Here is a 21696-nt window from a genome sequence, read left to right as displayed (position 1 = left end):
TTACTAAATATTTTGTTCATAAATTATTGTAGTGATTAAAGGATTTTCTATTGAAATGTTTCAACTATAAGATCTATTTTGCCATCGTGTAACTGGAGTAGTTTTTGTGATGGCCATTTGTATTGTGTGACTACTGGTGCAAACAAGATCATCTTTGGAAAAGGGACAACGTTGCGTGTGGAAACGAGTAAGAATTTTCAAAACTTGTTAATATCCAGAAGACACTACAAGTTTTTGTGAATTGTACATACATTTATTAGATTTCTGGTTTTAAAAAGTAAAAGCAGAAATAATGAGAGTCTAAACATTTTACTTCAGTCCAGAAGTTGTTGCTCTGGTATTTAACACAGTGTGAATTATGGCAACAAGATTATATTTGGTCAGGGAACACAGCTAACTGTTTACTCCAGTAAGTACCATTTATATATTTCAGAACATTTCAAAGTCTTTTTTATTGCATTAACAAAATATTTTTGGAATTTCATGACCTAGAGTCACATATTCAGTATGTGTTATGATGTAAAAAAAAAAAAAGTAACACAATTTGAGCGTTGTTGGGGTTACACAAAAAATACACCAATTACTAGTTACTAATTAAATCTTCAATTGTGTAATTATATTACTGTTTATTTGTTTCAATTACATCGGAAGTAATTGTAACTTAAATTACAGAAAAAAATAAGAGTAATCCCTAACTTTACATTTTAATTACAGTAACTAATTAAGTAATTGTAATTTACACCCAACACTGATAAATAACAAAATAATAACAAAATCATTAGAACAGAATTAAAGTATAAAGATAATTAACTCTTTCACCGTTCATTGAAAGAGTGTTGATAGTTTTCGCTGAGGGTTTCGTTAGTGTGTGAATTATAACAAGATCATATTCGGAGATGGGACGAAGCTAACTGTGGAATCTCGTAAGACCAAACTTTTTGTTTTCTTTTGTGGTATCTGAACAAAAATGTAAAAAAGTTCCAAATTGTCTTAAAGACACTTAAAAAGCAAAGCAAACCTAAATTGACAGAAAAGGTCAATAGGGGTGAGAATAAATCTATGTACACTGTTGACCCCATGCAAAAAATAGAAAAATGTATAACAATTCAAATGTAACATTTATGTAACATCAAATGTAACATTAACAATTTCACTTACAAAATTAGATTTTAAAAGAAAATTATGTCCTTAAACTAATATTTTGTTTGCAAGTTATATAGTACATTTTTGTAGTTAGCTAGATAGCTGTGTGACTGCTGGTGTAAAGATCATATTTGGAAGTGGTACTCAACTTACTGTTCAGTCAAGTAAGTCAATTTAATTCCTCAAACTTTTTATATTTATACATAATCATGTAATTTGTAATCGTTTATGGTCAAATTGAAACTAAATCAAAACATGTATATTTGCGTTCAAGTACTGTACTATTAGGCTAAGGTTTTTGTAGGTCTCCTTAAGTTAATGACCTTAGCAATAACCCTTTAACATACAGTAAATACTTTAAAAAGTTATTAATTAGAAGTACCAAAAAGTATTTGGCTGGTCAAGCCATACATCATGTATGAATGCCAGTTAATTAGCGATTGGATTTTACATTAATTCGGAAACATCCAGAAACGTACTACTCTACATAAGTTCTCGATAGTCATGTTATTGTTTAAGACTTTGGCAATGTGTGACAAGTGGTGGACTAAAAATCATTTTCGGAGAAGGAACAAAACTGAGAGTTGTAGCTAGTAAGTATTTATTTTTAAGCAAAAACATTTAGCTTCATTTAGGCCTATAATTTCTTTAGAATTTATATATTACAGACTTTTATGCTGTTACAAACAACAGTTTAAAAAAATGAAAAAGATATTTGTGTTGGCCGTGCCAAAACACAAAGATAAAAGTCTTGGACACATAAGTTAGTTTGGTCTATGTAGGTTTTTTTAACTTTGGTGATAGTTTGCAGTGGTACTCAGAGTCCTAATTATATAAGTATATTGATAGACTGTCAGTTATACAGTAGACGTATATGTAGTTATTGATGGAGTGTATGTCAGTGTGTGACATCAACAGGAATAGGAAAAGTCATATTTGGAAGTGGGACCCAGTTAAAAGTTCAGATTAGTGAGTATAAAGTAGTGTTCAATATACACATTAGTACGTTAATGTTGATCTTTATGATATTGACTTGTGATTTGTAATATATTTTTAAGTTACTGTTCTGACATTGATCCCTCAATGGCATATTCATGCAGTTTTTGTGCATTGGTTAATTGATGTGTGTATACTGGCAACAATATCAGATTTGGAAGAGGGACTAAATTAGTTGTCAATGCACGTAAGTCAGCTTATATTTTATAATAATAACTTTCACTTCATATGTATATTAATCTTTTAATTTGCATTTTTTCAATATAAATAATAGAAATTCGCAAAATGGCCAAAAAGGCAGTTCAAAATCTAAAAACAACCTAATAAATAAGAAAACAAATCCAAATTAATAATCATTTTATTCTATATAATGAATTAATGAAATCCTTTTCTTAACCAAAGACACGTTAGTAAAAATACAGAAAATACATGGCCTACTGATTAATTGGTATGATTCAGCAAATTAGTGCAAATTGTACTATTACAGTTTTTGCATTATGTATTACCTTCATAATGTGTAAGTGCGTTATAAATATAAGCAATAGCAGTAATAGAGAAGTTACTGTAATGAGAACACATGCTGTGTGAATGAAGGACTAAGAAAGATCACATTTGCCTCTGGAACCAAACTAATTGTTCTTTCAAGTGAGTTTTATCTTTTTTTTTTTGCATGCAATTACATTTATAAAAACATTAACATAGATGCAAATTTTGAAAATATTTAAATACATTATCTCTTCATATCAAAAATTACAATGTTTTAAACCCCTTATCAGCGATAGTTAAAATCGAATACATTCTGTATAAAAAGTTAATCAACTTAACAATCATTAAATTGTTAGGCATTTTAATTTGTTTCTGTATACTTCTGATCTTAACTTTGCCCAGAACTATAAGGAAACAAGAAAAGACGTGTAAATATATTACAAGTGGTGAGGTTTAGTTTAGGTATTTGTAATGTTGTCATAGGTTGTGTAAATGATGGAGTTAGAGTAATATTCGGCAAAGGGACTCAACTCAAAATACAACAGAGTAAGTGTGGATGTTTCCACCCTAATATCAACTAATATCCAAACAAATGCTTAAGTAGCAGTCATATTTATGGCTTTTTATGAAGTTACTGTTTGATAGGCTAGATAGGTACTTTTTGTAGATCGTTTTCAAAAGTAAAGAAATCTTTTTTTTCTAGATCAGTATCAAAAACGTTTACTATAGCATTAAAGAAAACAAATCAGAAAGAAAAAAATAATTATTTCCTAGTCGAAACCTAATTATAAACTGTACATTATGTCAAGCATGTTAACTGCAGTAAACTGAGAGTTGAGAAAAGTAAGTATAAATTACAGCATTAAAAACATTTTTTTTGTTACTTTACTTTAGATTGGATTAGAGAGTACTGGATATTGAGAGTTTTTGTAACATAGAATAAAAGTTTAATAATTAATTATATAAGTTATTATATAAGCTGTTTTGTGTTTGGTTTTAGATGCATGCAGATTATTTCATTTCAGTCTTTTTTATTCGTTTTTAATGGTGTACAAATCAGTTAAATCTGAGGCTAAAGGGCAAGGCTTTTTGATGCATGTTAAAATGCTGTGTGAATACTGGCTATAAGATTTTCTTTGGCAAGGGCACCAATCTGGTCGTACAATCAAGTAAGTTTATTTTTGCAAAGTTAGAAGCATTAACTTATCACGACAAATGGCAAACTATAGCATGTAAAGCAAAAAACGATAGTAAAATCATGAAATACCATATGTAGTTCTTGGAAAGTTGTTATTATTAACATTAATAGCCTGCACTGTAAAAAATACACATTTTTGTCAAATCAACATATGTGTTTATGTTACTTTAACTTATAAAAATCAAGTTGAAATTGTTTAACTTAATTTTTTAAGTTATGCCATCTTTTCACAAGCCAAAACTTAAAATAGTAGGTTGAATTGACTTGAATTGACTTGCAAAACCAAGTTTTCTTAACTTTATGCTGCATTTTTTACAGTGTGTGCTTATTTTTAGTTGAGGAAAAGACAAACTTTGTTTGGCCAGTGCTGGTCGAAACGTATAAATGATTAAAATTTAATTGCAGAGTTTCGCATTTTCCAACAATAATATAAGTTCACATTACTAGCACAAACAATGGATAATGAATTATTTTTCATTAAACTATCTATTTAAGCTATTTAAAACATACAAAAGATTATTTAAAACAAATTTAACATCTTCTGTTAGTTATTGTATCAACAAATCATTTCCTTATACACAATCAATACATTTGTCAAAACTCACAATCAATACATTTGTCAAAACTCACAATAACATTGGGATTTAATTTGTACAAACAACATAACAGTTTAATCTCTTTTATGTCAAATATAATTTTAAAATGATAAATAACATATATAGAGAATTATGCACCGTGGATTACATTCCAGTGCTGCTTCACTTATGACAGTTTTTTGTATACGCTCAGTGACTGTGTGAATAACGCCAACAGGATTTTCTTTAGCAAAGGGACAAAACTCACCATACAAGCAAGTAAGTTCTTTATATTTGAAATATTAAATACAAATAGGTGCTTTAATAAATGCAAATAATCATAGTTATTGACAAAAGTACCACACAGTGTCGTTTATATAGATTTACAGTTGGATATATCTTTTTAAGTTCAATTTCTATAGCCGTTTTAGGTGCATCTGCATTTAGGTGCTTTAAAGGTAGTTTTAAACAATTTACATATTTACATTAAATAAACTTGACTGTGTCCAGACATCTGTTATAGGTTAAACACTATGGTTGTTAAGTTTCAAAGTGTCAACTTTGCCACAATAATTTGGAAAAAAAACTGTAATTAGCTATTGTACATAAATAGATTTGTAGTTGCCTTATTGTAATTAACATCAAACTGTTGAATGTTTAAGGAATTGTAGTATTAAGCAAATTTTATAAAACCTATACACTATCACAGCAATAGCCGAGGTTATCATAGTAAGTACACATACTGTGTGAATCAAGGGTTTGGCAAGATGACGTTTGGCACTGGGACAAAGTTAACTGTTAATTCAAGTAAGTTTTCATTTTAATTTCACAAGTGAACAATACTGATAATTAAACGCAAAAGCTCTTTTAAAAATGAAATACTACAGAACAAAAACACAACATTATTTAGTCCTAGGATGTTATTACAACATAAAGCAAAAAAAAGATACAAAGTTACTATAACGTTATTAAGACTTTAAAAGTTAATTAACTTATTTTAGTTATTTCAACTTTAAATAATTTAAAGCTAGCAACACCATGGGGCTAGGTAGTTTTTGGTTTGGGCTAAGCGCATGTGTGACTACTGCTCAGAAGATAATTTTTGGAAAGGGGACAGTAGTCACAGTAGAAACAAGTAAGTTTGCATTGATATAATAAAATTAAACATAAATGGTACTTAAAAGTTCCTTACAAAAAAATAACTATTGCAATGTTTAAAATGCAATGAAACAGTCAACACGTATCTTTGGATATTTCTAGAAAACCTTCAGATATGTGTTTTAGTTTTGGCGTAATATCATATAAAACAATGTCCAGTATTGTTGGAAATACATGCGAAACATCCAGGTGAGTTTAAGATCTTTGCAAACATGCTTAAATAGGAAGTTTTTAGTTCCTGGCAAATGACTGTGTGAATGCTGGCTATCAGATTTACTTTGGGAAGGGAACCAAACTTATCATACAAACAAGTGAGTGTTATATTCACCTTGTTTTATACAAAATCGCATTATTGTTTTTTAAACACCATCATGAGTTGCATTGAATTACTTTGTTATTAATGTACACAGTATTCGTCATTTAAAGCATTATATCTAAAATACTAGGATGGACACTGAGTCCAGTAGTGTAAACAGATTGAAATGATGTTATTCTAAAATGACTTGATGGACATTTAATCAGATATATTAGATCAATATGTTTTAGGCATATGTCTGAAAAAAAAAAGTTGCACACATCTTAGCATCACATAGAGCTTAGCATGGAAATAATCGTACTGTAAATTATGTAACATTATTGTTTGCTTTCCTTAGAATTTTATTTAAATTTGGGCATGATACATATTTTAGAGGTATTTGCAATGCATCGTTGCCATTATGTTTTTGTCCACACAACATTCATTGTGTGACATCAGGGAGCTTGAAAGTTATATTTGGTTTAGGCACCAGATTAACAGTCGATACAAGTAAGTACAATTCAAGAAATTATAAAAGTATAAAATCATGCCCAAATAATAAGATAAAATAAGCAAATGTACATTGAAAACTCCGAATACCAACTCTGTCACAATTAGTCAATTAGGCAGTGAGGTTTTTGTGATGGAGTCAGCACTTGTGTGAATGCTGCAAACAAGATTATCTTTGGCAGTGGGACAAGACTCATAATTGAAACAAGTAAGATTTAATTGTCAAATCAGTTTTGGTAATGTTATCCTAAAATTCATTTTTCAGATGTATTGAATTTAAAGTTTTAACTGAAAGGGCACACAATTATCTTAATGACCTTAACTTTACCTAATCATCATATAAAACTGATTAATTGGTACTAAACTAGTTATAAAATAACAATTAAATAACCTGTAATAGCTATAATAACTATTTTATTAACTATAATATGTAAATAATAATAGTACGACTTTGTAGATGTTACAAGACAAAGTTAACAATGTGACATCTGCACAATGGAAAATCATTTTTGGAAATGGAACTAAATTGATAATTGAGTACAAAATAAGCATTTGTTATATTACTCGTCCTCTGACACTTAAAATTTGAAACTAAATACATTTGTAGAAATACTGTTGACATGCTGTAAAGCCAAATGTGTATTACATTAGTTTTTGGCACATGATCACAGAGTGTGTGAATGTCAATAAGATTATCTTCGGCAAGGGAACCAAACTTGTTGTGCAGACAAGTAAGTAAAGCATTTCTGAGAGCAAAAAATATCTGATTATACTTAAAAACGATAACATAGATGGCTTTTAAATACTTCTGTCATTAATTTAGACATTGTAGCTAAGCAAAGAATCATTCAAACAAAATAAACATTCAACCTATCTAAAAATGAAGAGCTTAGATGCAAACATGTCTTAGTTTGACATGTTTTCTTGTAAATGAGCATTGTTTATTAGACTTATAGTTGATTCTGCCAACAAAGCAGTATTTGTAAATGGCCTGAGGCCAGGATTAAGCAGATTTAAAGCTAAAGTATTTGATGAATGTATAATATGTGCAGAGAGCATTCAATTAATATCATTATCTAATTTTTGATGGAGCTGACATTTAGCGGCTTTTGCATCTGAGCTTCTCAAGTCTTCTTCAAAAGGTCTTGATGATCTTGTTTTTCAGATTAAAATCAATGAAACATACTAATTAAACAATATCTAAACACAGACCTAAACATAAAATGACTTTAAGCAGTTGAGATTTGAATGGTGCATTTGTACTGAAGGGTAAATGTTCAATGATAAACTGATGTGTGAACACTTATAACAACATCATATTTGGATCGGGCACCAATCTCATTGTTACTTCAAGTAAGTGCTTTTGACTTAGATAAAATAATTTAGTATTAAAAATGTATTGTCTGTAATGTATGGAAAGATTGGTTTATCATACAAATCCACTGAAATACATAATCAGTGCATATATTCACACATAACAGTTTATTCATTCAGCTCGAAATTTGGGAGGCTGCAGTGGCTCTTACAGTCATTGCTGCTTTTGCTTAAAAAGTTATTTAATATATAATAGTTTAAGTTGTTTGTTTCTTCTCTTGTTTAATAGTCGTATTTAGTGTTAACAGCGATCAGTGTTGTATCAAGTGTTACTAGTTATTGCTGTATAGTTAGTGGCTGTGTGAATGATGGTTATAGGATTTTCTTTGGTAAGGGGACCAAAGTGATAGTACAGCCAAGTAAGTTAAGAATAACATTTTTTATTTGATTGAATAATGATCCAAAATAATATCATTAAACTAAATTCATAATCTTCAAAGTCCAACAATTAAAATTCATGAATTGCCCATTTTGGAAAAATACAACACATATAACTCTCTAAAAGCACAACATACATTTCATTCTGTTTAATAAAAGATATCAAATCTCAAAACCTGCCTAAAACTAAAGACTTAAGCTTTAAAAAGTCAACTGTAGGAACATGTTTACGTGCTCAAATGAACCATTGTGTGACTCAAGGGTATAACAAGATTGTTTTTGGAACTGGCACTCAACTTACTGTGCTATCAAGTAAGTTTGTTTTATACTTTTAAACCAATGTTAACTCAAACATTACACAATTATACTCTTCTTATTTTTTGTTAAGTGCTTTGAAACAAATGCATTATTATGTGCGTTGTATAGTGTATGCAAAAGCTTCTAAACACCACCTCTGTCAATGAGATAATAATACTAACCGAATACTTTTGCATGTATTATATACTCATTAAATACTTTCACTTCAAATGTGCTTAATCCTGGCCTCAGACCATTCAGAAATGCCAGTTTGTTGGCAGAGTTCATTGAAAGTCTGATGAAAAAATTTTAATTTACAAAAAATTTTGTCAAACGCACTTACAGTGTACTGTAGAGGGTTTTGCATCTGAGCTCTTCATATGTTCTGGAATCAACCCTTTAATGAAAATGGTTGTCCACGAAAATGTGGCCGTATGTTGCGCTATCGTACTACTAAGAAAAACAGAACTTTTAAACATAGGTGCTTCAATTGAATTGAATTTATTTAGAGCTTTACCTGAATAATTCTGTCCTGAGTGCAAATGTCATTATCATCTCTATGGTATTCAGTACTGTCAGAGATGTTGATACTTTTTGGTACATGGTAAATGACTGTGTGACTGATCAGATTCGAATTTTCTTTGGTAAAGGAACAAAACTCATTGTACGATCAAGTAAGTCTTCTGTACTATCAAATAAGTTAAACAAATACTAGTAAGTCTGTTTTATATCATTTTCTTGATAATATTACTGACGGCCACTGAAGTTGAAAATCTTGCGGATTTGATGGAATAATGTTTAAGAATGGCAGTCAATACAGGGTTTTCTAAAAAAAAAAGATCAATATATGATATATTTCTGTTCAGTTGTAGAAAAGTAAGAATGTTTTAAATTTAGTACAAAATTGTCCACATTGACTAAAGTTGACTAGATAAATGTAGTGCACTGTACTGATGTGTGAATCCTGGGAACAACAAGATCATATTTGGATCAGGCATCAGACTAACAGTTACTTCAAGTGAGTTCATTACGTTTTCAGTCAAAAGCTTAAAATCCAGTCGAAATACAAAAATGTGCACTGTTAAAGCTGTAAACTATAACTAGACACCATTGTTTATGTGACAAACTGGTCAAAAGGCCAAATGACCATGATATTGTTTTAAAAAAGTAATATTTCCTAAAACTAGAAACTTAGTTAACAAATAAATATAAAATTACATGTTTCATGACTCAATATGAGGGTAATATTCATATTGCGCTCATTGTGTCCTGTTACGGTCAAAAAACCAAAATACAAACTGAATTGACAAATGTAAAGAACATTGATACTTTAAATATTCTGTAATAAAAGTTCAAAACCTAAAAGGGTTGGATATGTTTTTAAAAGCAGTCATTTAAGCATGAGTTTATGTGGATAGTTTTTGGCACACGGTCAATGGCTGTGTGAATAATCAAGTTAAGATTTTCTTTGGCAGTGGGACCAAACTTATTGTACAAGCAAGTAAGTTTTAAACATTTATATACTTCATCAGTTTTTATTTTAGTTATAACAAAATCATTGAAAAAAACCTGATTGGTTAATCCAACATTATATTTGTAAAAATGTGGAAATAATAGTTTGTCTTGCGCAATGTGCAATATCTGTTCTCTCTTAATTAATTATAATATATTACAGAATATACATAAATGTAAACATAAAGAGCATAATTGAAATAATATAGTAAAATATGTCTTGTATACCAAGTTGTATACTTAGATCCACTATACCGAGGCATTATTTATGTAAAGAACTTGTCTCCAAAACAAATTCTTAAAAAACTTAACTAAAATAACAAATACACTGATTTACTTTAATATTACAGTATGTATGTTTCTAAATTTCAAAACCTTTACAGTTAATAATAGTCTTTATCCATCACTTGTGAAGAGATAGAATGTTTTTATGCTGAGGTCAACAACTGTGTGACTCAAAATGGATTCAAAATTATATTTGGAAAAGGAACTCAGCTAAATGTACTTTCAAGTAAGTGAGGTTCAGTTTATAAATGTCTTTACATGTTTATTGTATTTTAATAAAATGGTAACACTTTACAATAAGGTTCATTTGTAAACATTAGTTAACTACATTAGTTAACACAAACTAATAATGAACTGCACTTATAGCATTTATTAATCTTTGTTAATATTAATTTCAACAATTACTAATACTTTATTAAAATCTTGTAGATGTTAGTTAATGCACTGTGAACTAACATGAACAAAAAATTAAAAGCTTTATTTCTATTAACTAACATTAACAAAAATTAATATATATTGTATGTATTTATTTAATAATGTATTGCTCATAGTTTGTTCATGCTAATAATACATTAACTAATGTTAACTAATAAACTTTATTGTAAAGTGTTACCAATAAAATACATAAATAGTTCCTCTATTAAAAAACCCTTATCATCACATCTAACATGGTAGTGGTAATGTGAAGTTTTCATACTACTACTAATCACTGTGTGAATAACAATATGGGCAAAATCATATTTGGAAAGGGAACACGATTATACGTACAGCCAAGTGAGTACAACAGTTTAATACATTTACAGTAATTATAATTGTAACTTAAATATCACTTTTAAATGTATTTTAGCATATATTTTTTGTCCAAAGACATTTATGATCAGTTATTCCAGTTACTAACAAAAATACAGACAAACTCTCTTAAAATACACAATGCTTAAACAAATCTCCCAAGGTGTGACTCACAACTAACATCTGGATTACTATACATTTCTACTTTTTTGGATAGGTATTATGATTAAACAAAAAAATTAAAAGTTATTTTTATATTGTTCAGGCAAAGTAGGAATTTGAAATGTTTTAAATTGTAAATACGGAAGTATTAAGTTAGCATGAACATGTCCACTAAAAGACTTGCTTTGCTGGTTATGGGAGTATTTATAACACAGACAGTCACTGTGTGACTGGCAGCTTGGGAAAAATTATATTTGGGATGGGAACTCGCTTGTTTGCACAGTCAAGTAAGTAAAAACGTACAATTTAAAAATAATTAATTTGAATAAGTAATTCAAACAGCCAATAAATAGCAATGAAATCAAGCTTGAATAGTACTGTAGTTCACAACACAATTTAATTAGCTTAATTCAACTTGATCTAATCACCATCAAAACGAAATGATCTGCACTAATTTGTCTTTTGAAAATGTCTACTTTAATTACTATGTGTAAATAATGTATAAAAGTATAGAAGTATTAATATAAGATGATGACTTTGTCATTTCACAAACTTGTTAGACCTCTACCAAGTTAACAGCATGACATCTGCACTGTGGAAATGGAAATTAAATTGATAGTTAAAACAGTTAAACAGATTTGTTATATTATTCATCATCCAACACTAAAAATGTTAATACTAAATACACATTTAGATCATCTGTGAATGTCTTAATACCAAGAGGTGCATTGCATTAGTTTTTGGCAGATGGTCACAGAGTGTGTGACTGTGAATAAAATTATCTTTGGCAAAGGAGCCAAACTTGTTGTGCAGACGAGTAAGTAGAGCGTTTCTGAAAAAAATCTTTATACTTAAAAAATGATAACTTAGTTGGCTTTCCATATACATATTTTATTCATTTAAAATGTAAACATTGAATATTTATGTTTAAACCATTCTTATTGTTTAGCTGCAATCAATCTAAAAAATCTTCTTGAAAAGGTCTTGATGATCTTTAACTGCATTAGATAACTGCATAACATTGAAATTAATTGCTTACAAACAAGAGGATTTGGACATTTTTTAACCCCATAATAATATGTAGTATTTCTGTAATACTCAAAGTCTATAAGTACTAAAATTGTAGTGTCCTTAAGTCTCTCGCACAAAGTCAAATAAATGTTTAACTTCATCAGCGGTAATAATTGAGTGAAATCACGTCACAGGTTTAAAAAATATAACAGATTCATGAAATCTTATCTAAAAACAAAACTGAACATAAAATGACTTTCAGCAGTTGAAATTTTCCTGGCCCATCTGTACTGAAGGGTAAATGTACAATGATAAACTGATGTGTGAATTCTGGTTATAACAAGATCATATTTGGATTGGGCACCAATCTCATTGTTACTTCAAGTAAGTGCTTTTGATTAATCGGAAATTAAACTGAAGTGTTATAAAATAAGCATCATCTGTAATGTTTGAAAAGATCGGTTCATCTTAAAAAAGCTAATTACGGGTTTGAAAAGGGGAAATATTTTTACGTTAATGTGGAAAGTGGGCATAGTGGCTTTTATAGTCATTGCTGCTTTTTCGTAAAACATTTAATAGTTTTATTGAGTATTAACTATCAGTGTTGTATATCGAGTGTTATATGTAGCTAGTTTTTGCTGTTTAGTTAGTGGCTGTGGGAATGATGGGTTTAAGTTATTCTTTGGTAAGGGGACCAAAGTCATAGTACAGCCAAGTAAGTTATGCATTTTTTTAAATCTTACAGTAAATTTATGTTTTGGTTGGTTAAAGATGCTAATGATGTTTACGATATAATGTATTGTCCATTTATCATTACTGGTCATAGGAGGCTATTATCAGGCTATACATTGTTTCTCTATATAGAATTATAAAACAAACTTTGACCTAAAATTACCTATAGAAATATTTCCCGTTGTGGAAAAATAACACACTAAACTGCTTAAAATGAAAGATTTGGGCTTTAAAGTGAGTCACATGTAGGCAACATGTTTACGCGCTCAAATTAGCCATTGTGTGACTCAAGGGATTAACAAGATTGTTTTTGGACATGGCACACAACTTACTGTGCTATCAAGTAAGTGCAGATTACGTAATTTTTTATATTTTTAAACCAATGTCCCAATGTTCACGTTTTTTATTCACATTTAAATAAATCTGTGACAACAACACAAATATAAAACTCTAACCACATAAAGATAATATTATAATAAAATAAAATTTCTTTTTTAATCTATAAAGTAGATATAAAGTTTAGATGGTAAGCATGCTTCACATTGGAATTTAATACAAAATGTAAATTCATATAAGACCATATTTTAGAGTTGTCCTAAGGATAAAAGTATTGCGCTGTAATGTTGTGTGAATCTTGGGAACAAGCTCATATTTGGACCAGGCATCAGACTAACATTTACTTCAAGTCAGTTCATTGCTTTTTTGGCCAAAACAATAAAATTCAATGGAAATAGAAAATTTTGTGTGATTTAAGCTGTAAACAACTAATTAGCATTGTACGTGTGACAAACTGGTCAAAAGACCACGATATTGTTTAACATTGATATTTTTTTTAAACTAGACACTGTTGAAGAGATGACTAATATTAGACATTAACATTACTTGTATATAAATTATTAAAATCACTCTCATTTAATATTACACTTATTTAGTCTTAAAATATCCTTTAAAACTTAAAAGGGTCATAGATTTCTAAAAGCTGTAGTTTAAGCATGAGTTGGATGTGGATAGTTTTCGACACGTAGTAAATGGCTGTGTGAATAATCAATTTAAGATTTTCTTTGGCCATGGGACAAAACTTATTGTTCAAGCAGGTAAGTTTTAGAAAATTAATATACTTAATACATTTTCATAACAAAAATACTTTAAGATAACTTAATTCAACATTTTATTCCTAATAATCAGGTGGAAAAAGTAGCTGAAATGTGCGTTGTTCAATGAGCATGATGTTAGTAAATATAAAGAGCATAATGGAAATTAATTTTAATAATGTAGTAAAATAGGTCTTGTGTACAGATATGTATACTTACATACTATAACAGGACTTTACTTGTGTAAATATCTTGTGTGTCCAAATCAAATTCTTAAAATAACAAATCGACTGATTTAATGTAATATTACTGTGTGAATGTTTCTAAATTTAAAAACATTTACAGTCATTATTGATCAGTCTTTATCCATCACTTATGACGAGAGGAAGATGTAGGCAGAATGTTTATATGATGAGGTCAACAGCTGTGTGACTCAAAATGGATTAAAAATTATATTTGGGAAAGGGACTCGGCTAAATGTACTTTCAAGTAAGTGAGGCTCATATACACGTCTTTACTTGTTTATTGTATATTAATCATAAATCCTCCGTTCATCATCAATTCTTTGTAACGGTCAGCCTTATCGTCTGAGTTACAAAATTTAAAATATTACTGCGTGAGATTAAAACGATGTTAAAAGAATGACAAACAAGTGAAATCAATTAAAAAGTGTATTTACAATGTTCACAATATACTTTATTAAAATTCCCTTATAAAAACATCACATTTAAGATGGGAATGGTAATAGAAAGTTTTTATATCACCGCTAACCACTGTGTGACTAACAATGTTGGCAAATTCATATTTGGAAGGGGAACACAATTGCATGTACAACCAAGTGAGTACAACCGTTTAATACATTTACAACAATTATAGCTTTTTAAAAGATCATTACTTTTAAATCTATTATTAGCATCAGGAGTCACAATTTACTGCATCAACAAATATTAGATGTTAATAAATCCAGTTAAAAGTAGGTGTTAATAGTTTTATGGAAAATAAAAGTATTATGGGATTAACCCTTTATATAAAATAGTTCTTGTTTAGGTCAGTACACCAAGGCTTAACTTATGTAAATATCTTATGTATCCAAATATGAAATACATCCAAAATATCAAATACACCAGTAAACTATAATATTTCTACATTTCCAAGCAGTAAATAAAGCCAATAATAGCCTTTATCCAGAACTTATATGAGAGGAAAACTTAGCCAGAGTGTTTATATGATGAGGTTAACAGCTGTGTGACTCAAAGTGGATATAAAATTATATTTGGAAAAGGCACTCAGCTAAACGTACTTTCAAGTAAGTGAGGTTCATATACATTTATTTACTTGTTTTATTGTATATACTCATAAATAATCAGTTTATCATCAATACTTTATTAAAATTACCTAATGATTAACATCAAATCTAATGGTAATAGAAAGTTCTTATATCACCACAAACCACTGTGTGAATAACAATATTGGCAAATTCATATTCGGAAGGGGAACACAATTGTATGTGCAACCAAGTGAGTACCACTGTTTAATACATTTACAATAATTATAGCTTTTTAAAAGATTATTACTTTAAAATCTGTTATTAGCATCAGGAGTCACAATTTACTGCATCAACAAATATTAGATGTTAAAAAACAGTTAATAGGTATTAATAGTTTTATGGAAAATAAAAGTATTATGGAATAAACCTGTTATAAAATAGGTTTTGTTTAGGTCGGTACACTAAGGGTTAACTTGTGAACATGTAAATGTCTTATGTATCCAAATATCAAATACACCGGTAAACTATAATATTTCTACATTTCCAAGCAGTAAATAAAGCCAATAATAGCCTTTATCCAGAACTTATAAGAGAGGAAAACTTAGCCAGGGTGTTTATATGCTGAGGTCAACAGCTGTGTGACTCAAAGTGGATATAAAATTATATTTGGAAAAGGCACTCAGCTAAACGTACTTTTAAGTAAGTAAGGCTCAGTTTTCGCAGTAATTTATATTTTATAGTATTTCAATCATACATTATTCCTGTATTTATAAAACACTGCAGACACTGAGTTTGATTGCAAATGCTTAATATGTCTACAGTTTTATATTTTGCATACACATACAATGCTTTAAAATTGAGTTATAGTGCATTCAGGCTTTACATTTTATTAGTATTTGCATTTCTTGGGAATAAAACCCATGGCCTTTTCATCGCAAAGCTCTTCCAGAAAGTAGTACAATACCTTAATACTCTAATATTAAAGTATACACTCTTTAGTTTGTCTTATTTAATATGCTTTCACACTGCACTGTAAACAAATAGCATAAAGTTAAAACAACTTGGTTTTGTAAGTCAATTCCACTTAACTTCAAAGTAACTTAAAAATATATGTGCATTTTATTAAAAAAGTTTATGAAAGATTCCCTTCAACGGCTTTGATATCAGGATACAGCTAGTTTTTGGCATATGGTCAATGGCTGTGTGCATGCAGGACAAAAAATTTACTTCGGCAAGGGAACAAAGCTTCTTGTACAAATAAGTAAGTTATTATAATCTTAATCTTAAATTCAATGTGAGATAAATTGATTACGTTCTTAACTTATTGTATCACAAAAGGAATTGTTTAAATCACAATTAAAACATAAAATGCAATATTTGGTGTTGTACAATCAAACAATACGATATTATAAAACTAACTTCAAATCTTAACAGGAACTATAATAAATAGTTGTTTTTAGTTCTGAATATGATATCATGTTTTAGTCAGGCACCAAACTTTACTAGATAATTACTTGCCTAAATAATTTGGTAATATTTACTAATTGTTAAAAACATTCATTGGTAAAACACTGGACACTAAATAATCCAGATACAGAAGGACACAATATAGTGTAAAGGGATTTGAGAAAAACACTTTTTTTAAAGCCAGACCACAAAATGTCTTTTTATTAAAATTCCCCTAAAACTATTTATATAAAAAGATTACATTGATTGTTATCATGATCATCACATCTAACATGAGTGATAATGCAAAGTTATTATATCACCACTAACCACTGTGCGAATAACAATTTTGGCAACATCATATTTGGAAAGGGAATGCAATTATATATACAACCAAGTGAGTACAAAAGTTTACAATAAGTGTAACTGTAGCTTTTAAACAAAAAAGAAAATTACTTTTAAATGTTTGTTTAGTAGTATTAGAAGTCACTAAATATCACTAAATATTAGAATGTAAAAATGTACTTTGTTCAAAGAGATTAAAGAGATTTATGGTTAATTAATCTAATTATTTACAGAAGTACAAATAAACTCTCTAGAATTACACAATGCTTAAACACCAGAGGAAATATTTCTGTGTTGAGATCTGTTAGTGTGCGACACAAAATCGAGCAAAACTAACATTTGGACAAGGGACTCTTCTCACTGTGTTATCCAGTAAGTTTTACCGTAATTTTTTACTTTTATATTACACTTTAGTCTTAATCGCCAGTTGCCCATTAGACGGTTATGCAAACTTGATCATTTTAATTTAATGTAATTTATGTTGTCATTTGAAAGGTTTTACATTTTAAATCTATAAGTAATCTAAATTTCTAAACATTAAAACAAAGGACAGAAGATTTGGTTTGCTGGTAATGGGAGTATTTATAACACTGACAGTTACTGTGTGACTGGAAACGTCAACAAAATTATATTTGCGAAGGGAACTCGCTTGTTTGTACAGTCAAGTAAGTAAAAAATTAATTGAACATCAGATAAATAAGGAAACTAAGCCATTTATTAAACAATAGCACTGTGATTTAAACAAATGCAACGTTGAACACAGTCACATAGTTTGTAGTTTCAAGACCCTGTAAATCATATAGATTACTGTCCAGTAATATTGTCTAGTTGTATATATTAGTATATGATCCAAATGGTTAATGTAGTGAGATATTAATCTTAAAGGTAAACGTTAAACAAAATTACAGTACACTCAAGTAATACGTTTACAATTACAAATAAATCAATAGTTAAAGTAAAGATGGAAGACATGCATTTGAATTTAGCTAGTCTACCTGAATATGTGAGAACAAACACAAAATATTTTGGTTTCAAAATAACTAGACATTTAAAAAAATTATATAAAATTTTTAGACTTGCAGTGAAACACATGTTGGGCTACATCTAAATACAACATTTCCAAATGTGTGACACTCACCTACAGCATTATTATACATCTGCTAATCTTTGTTTGATAACTATAATTCCTAAAAAATCATATTTGGAAAAACTGGTCCCACATAATCTTTAGAATTGAACACAAAAAATGTAAAACCCCTTTATCACTACAGGTATCTTGTCAATTACAACAAACAAACAAACAAACAAACAAAAAAGTCTTAAAATGAATGTTAAATTGTATTATTCTTAACTAATAATCAGTATGAAAAATGTAATTTGGTTAATTTAATAAATGTATTTGTTTAATTAATGCTCAATTAAAGCTAGCTTTAACATGGCATTACATGAAATGAAACATGAAAATAAGGATTGGTACTAGTACTAGCAATATATAAATAATTTTTGGTTTAATGTGTAAAATAAGTAAAAATTTAACTATTAAAAGCTTTGTAAGGGTAAATGGGTTTTTGAGATGAGGCGGCAGTCTGTGTGTCTGCAAAACGCTGTTACGTTTTTAGTAGGGTAAGAATTTTTCATAATAAAATGTTCGTTAACATTTTAAATGCTTTATGTATTTGATTTATAGGTCAATTTTATTTAAACATTAATTATCCAGCATTAAGAATTGAAGAGCTCAAATGCGAAACCCGCTAATTGCGTCTGGCATGTTTTCTTGTAAATTAACATTTTGTCAGACTCTTAATGGATTTTGCCAACAAACCGGTATTTCTAAATGACCCAAGGCCGGGATTAAGTGGATTTGAAGCAAAAGTATTATTCGATGAATACATGATACCTTCATGATACCTTCAATGTAAATTGATTATGTACACTTTTGGTGTTCATAAAATAAATACCAAATCAGTAGTAAAATCTCTTGTGTTTGTGTAACAATATGATTGATATGATTTCTGCCTAACATCATGGGATCACAATGTTTTTGATCAACAAACTGTACAACCTTCTATGCTTACTGTTTTTATGTGCAAAACTAATGTATTTTGATTTTTCGTGTTTTACAGAAGAAGAAGTTCCACCCTCCATTTACAAGGTGAATGAGACTAGTTGTCTGGCAACTGACTTCACGAGACATGATGCAGTGGACAGCGACCCAGCATTCACAGATCAAAATGTTACAGTTCGATATAAAGGTGAAAGTACCTACAGCGCCTTTGCTTTGGGAACTGGAGATCAATGCATAGAAACAGGTAATCATCGTATGCCACCTAAAAAAAACATTATCAGCCTAATTTGTTCTGAAACCATTTGGTTGCATTAGCTAACTATGTTTTATTTATCTTACAGGGACCTGTACTGTAGGATCATCAAATCATCAAAATGCCATTGAAAGTGGTGAGTTTTGCCTGTTATTTGGTTTAATTTATATACAGTCCATTACTGTTACTGGCCAGTCTTTGCATTGCAAAAGCAAGCATAGCTAAACAATACCTCCAAAAGATTTTGGGTTTGTTAGGCCACTAGCATATTAAATAAGCATTTGGCAGTGCTGCTACAACTATTCATTGTACTACCAAAGCAAATAATACAACGTATAGGTTTACTAATCCTATCTTTGTTCTGCAGATGAAAAAATGAACTTCATGTCATTGGGCATCTTTTGGCTGAGAATCCTCTTTGTGAAGACTGTTGTATTCAACGTCCTGATGACTTTCAAAGCATGGATGGGCTAAAGTAAGTATAGATGTCTCTCTTTTTATAACGTCCTGAAATATAAGTAAACTCTAAGAACTACAACTGATCAATTATTTGTCTTTCAGATGTCAACACCAGACACTATCAGTTCGATTCATCCATGGTTTCACCAAAGAGAAAAGACAAAGTTGCATAACGCTCGACCAAAGTTTGAAAATGATCATTGATGGATTATATAACCTCCATGTTTATGCTAAAGTGTATATAATTTAATAGCATATATACAGTATATAAATATGTTTGAATGTCATGTGCTTATAGGCTTTTTGCTGTAATGTTGCATATAGTTTAGAGAACAGAATTACAGTAGATTTAATTTAGCCTTACACTTTAGCCTTGCTCTTTTTATGTTTTTATGCAAAATTATCTTTAATAGCATGTATAATTTTGTAAAGTCTGTGTTTAAAGGTGTATTCAGTACAGTGCCATTGTAGAAGCACATTCTTTATAGTCAACATTTTAATTTCTGGGAGTATCCAGTACTAAAATATTAAAATATAGTTATTAATGAGTAATTGACTGGTCATGTGATCTCAACATGTCAGCGACCATATGGTGACCCAGTCCAAAATAATTTATAAAATAATTTTATTTGTTTTCTTATCTATCAAATATTGCATGTATGATTACAATACAGTGGTGGCAAAAAGTGATGTTCAGAAGGAATATTTGACAAAATATGCTTTAAATTACCCTACATCTTTATTAAAACCACCCAAATATAGATAGAATGATATAAGATAAGACCATTGATCTTGGTTTAGGTATTTACCTGACTACAGTTTTATTAGTTATACAGTTAAACAGTTTTCATTACTTTGTGTAAAACTTGCTTATAGTGAAGAAATACTACTGTAACTGCACCTTTGATCTGTATGACATTTTAAAGCATTGTACCTTTCAACAAGTTTGTATGTGCTTCTTTTCAATGACAAGTATTGTCCAGTAATGATTGTTTTTTTGTGCAAAAAATATATTAAACTGCATAAATGCCAATTTTGTAGTTTTGTAATGTTTTCAACACATATGCTCTCACACAAATAAGCGTCTTAGGTTGTTATATACTCATTCACTGTCAAAATCAAAATGGTTGCTAAAAAGTAATTAAAGCATAAAGCATGACTTAATGTCTGGCAATAATACAGATGAGCGTTATTCTGGAATCAATCAATTTTTGTGTACAATATACTGCACATTTCTTTTACCCTTTCTGTCATATAACCAAAGCTTAAAGATCTGTATAGAAATGTGGTGCTTTCCAGATTTGCCATAGTGTAAAATATTTTATATTACCAGTGTAGAATAGCCCATAACCAGTCAGATGCAACTGTATTAATTTTTTCTAGTCTAATGCGTTGAGTCCCATAATGTACCTAACCTGGGCCACATGCCCACTTTGTCGTTTTTACAAAGAGTGATCATAAACATTTGCATTCTTGTTTGTGAATGTCCAGCACAGTGCTAATACGCTTTATTCAATCCGCTGCCATGTTGATTCCAAAACAAGGCTGTGAGGGATGGATGTCCAGAGTGTGTGCTTTAAACCTATTGTTTTGTACCGGGATGCCGGTCATTCAGTCATCAAAACACAAAAAATACATAATTTTACCAATTTACACAGGACAAAGAACCTCAGAAATCATGGACTGTTCAAATGAGAATGGACATATGATCAAATTTTTAGATAAGAGCAGCGCATTGTGTACATAAAATCTGTTTTGTTATTAGCTTATTGGCCAATCACTAATTTCTAATGTTGTAAGCATACTTTTCTTTAAAACAATAACATAGTCATATAACTTAGTACATATCTACAATTCATACAGGTTACA

General features: G+C 29.6%; 1 protein-coding gene across 12 annotated transcripts in view; it reads left to right on the top strand.

Annotated features, from left to right (window-relative positions):
- The window catches only part of LOC129441984 (M1-specific T cell receptor alpha chain-like), a 55535-nt gene extending 34675 nt beyond the window's left edge, over positions 1 to 20860 (top strand). For 11 of the 12 annotated variants that reach the window (XM_055201744.2, XM_055201747.2, XM_055201741.2 and 8 more), the window contains 4 exons: positions 19174 to 19359; positions 19457 to 19504; positions 19736 to 19843; positions 19930 to 20860. In XM_055201744.2, coding sequence (XP_055057719.2) covers positions 19174 to 19359; positions 19457 to 19504; positions 19736 to 19842 — 341 coding nt within the window. In that variant the 3' untranslated portion in view covers position 19843; positions 19930 to 20860. Of the gene's footprint in view, positions 1 to 5150; positions 5206 to 19173; positions 19360 to 19456; positions 19505 to 19735; positions 19844 to 19929 lie in introns of those variants that run through there. The other variant, XM_073874048.1, reaches the window with a different exon arrangement.
- Positions 20861 to 21696: the final 836 nt, after the last annotated feature.

Source organism: Misgurnus anguillicaudatus, chromosome 2 (genome assembly GCF_027580225.2).
Source record: "Misgurnus anguillicaudatus chromosome 2, ASM2758022v2, whole genome shotgun sequence".
In the NCBI taxonomy this organism is placed as follows: domain Eukaryota; kingdom Metazoa; phylum Chordata; class Actinopteri; order Cypriniformes; family Cobitidae; genus Misgurnus; species Misgurnus anguillicaudatus.
Note: the sequence above shows the minus strand (reverse complement) of the source record. Positions and strands in the feature narration are given on the sequence as shown.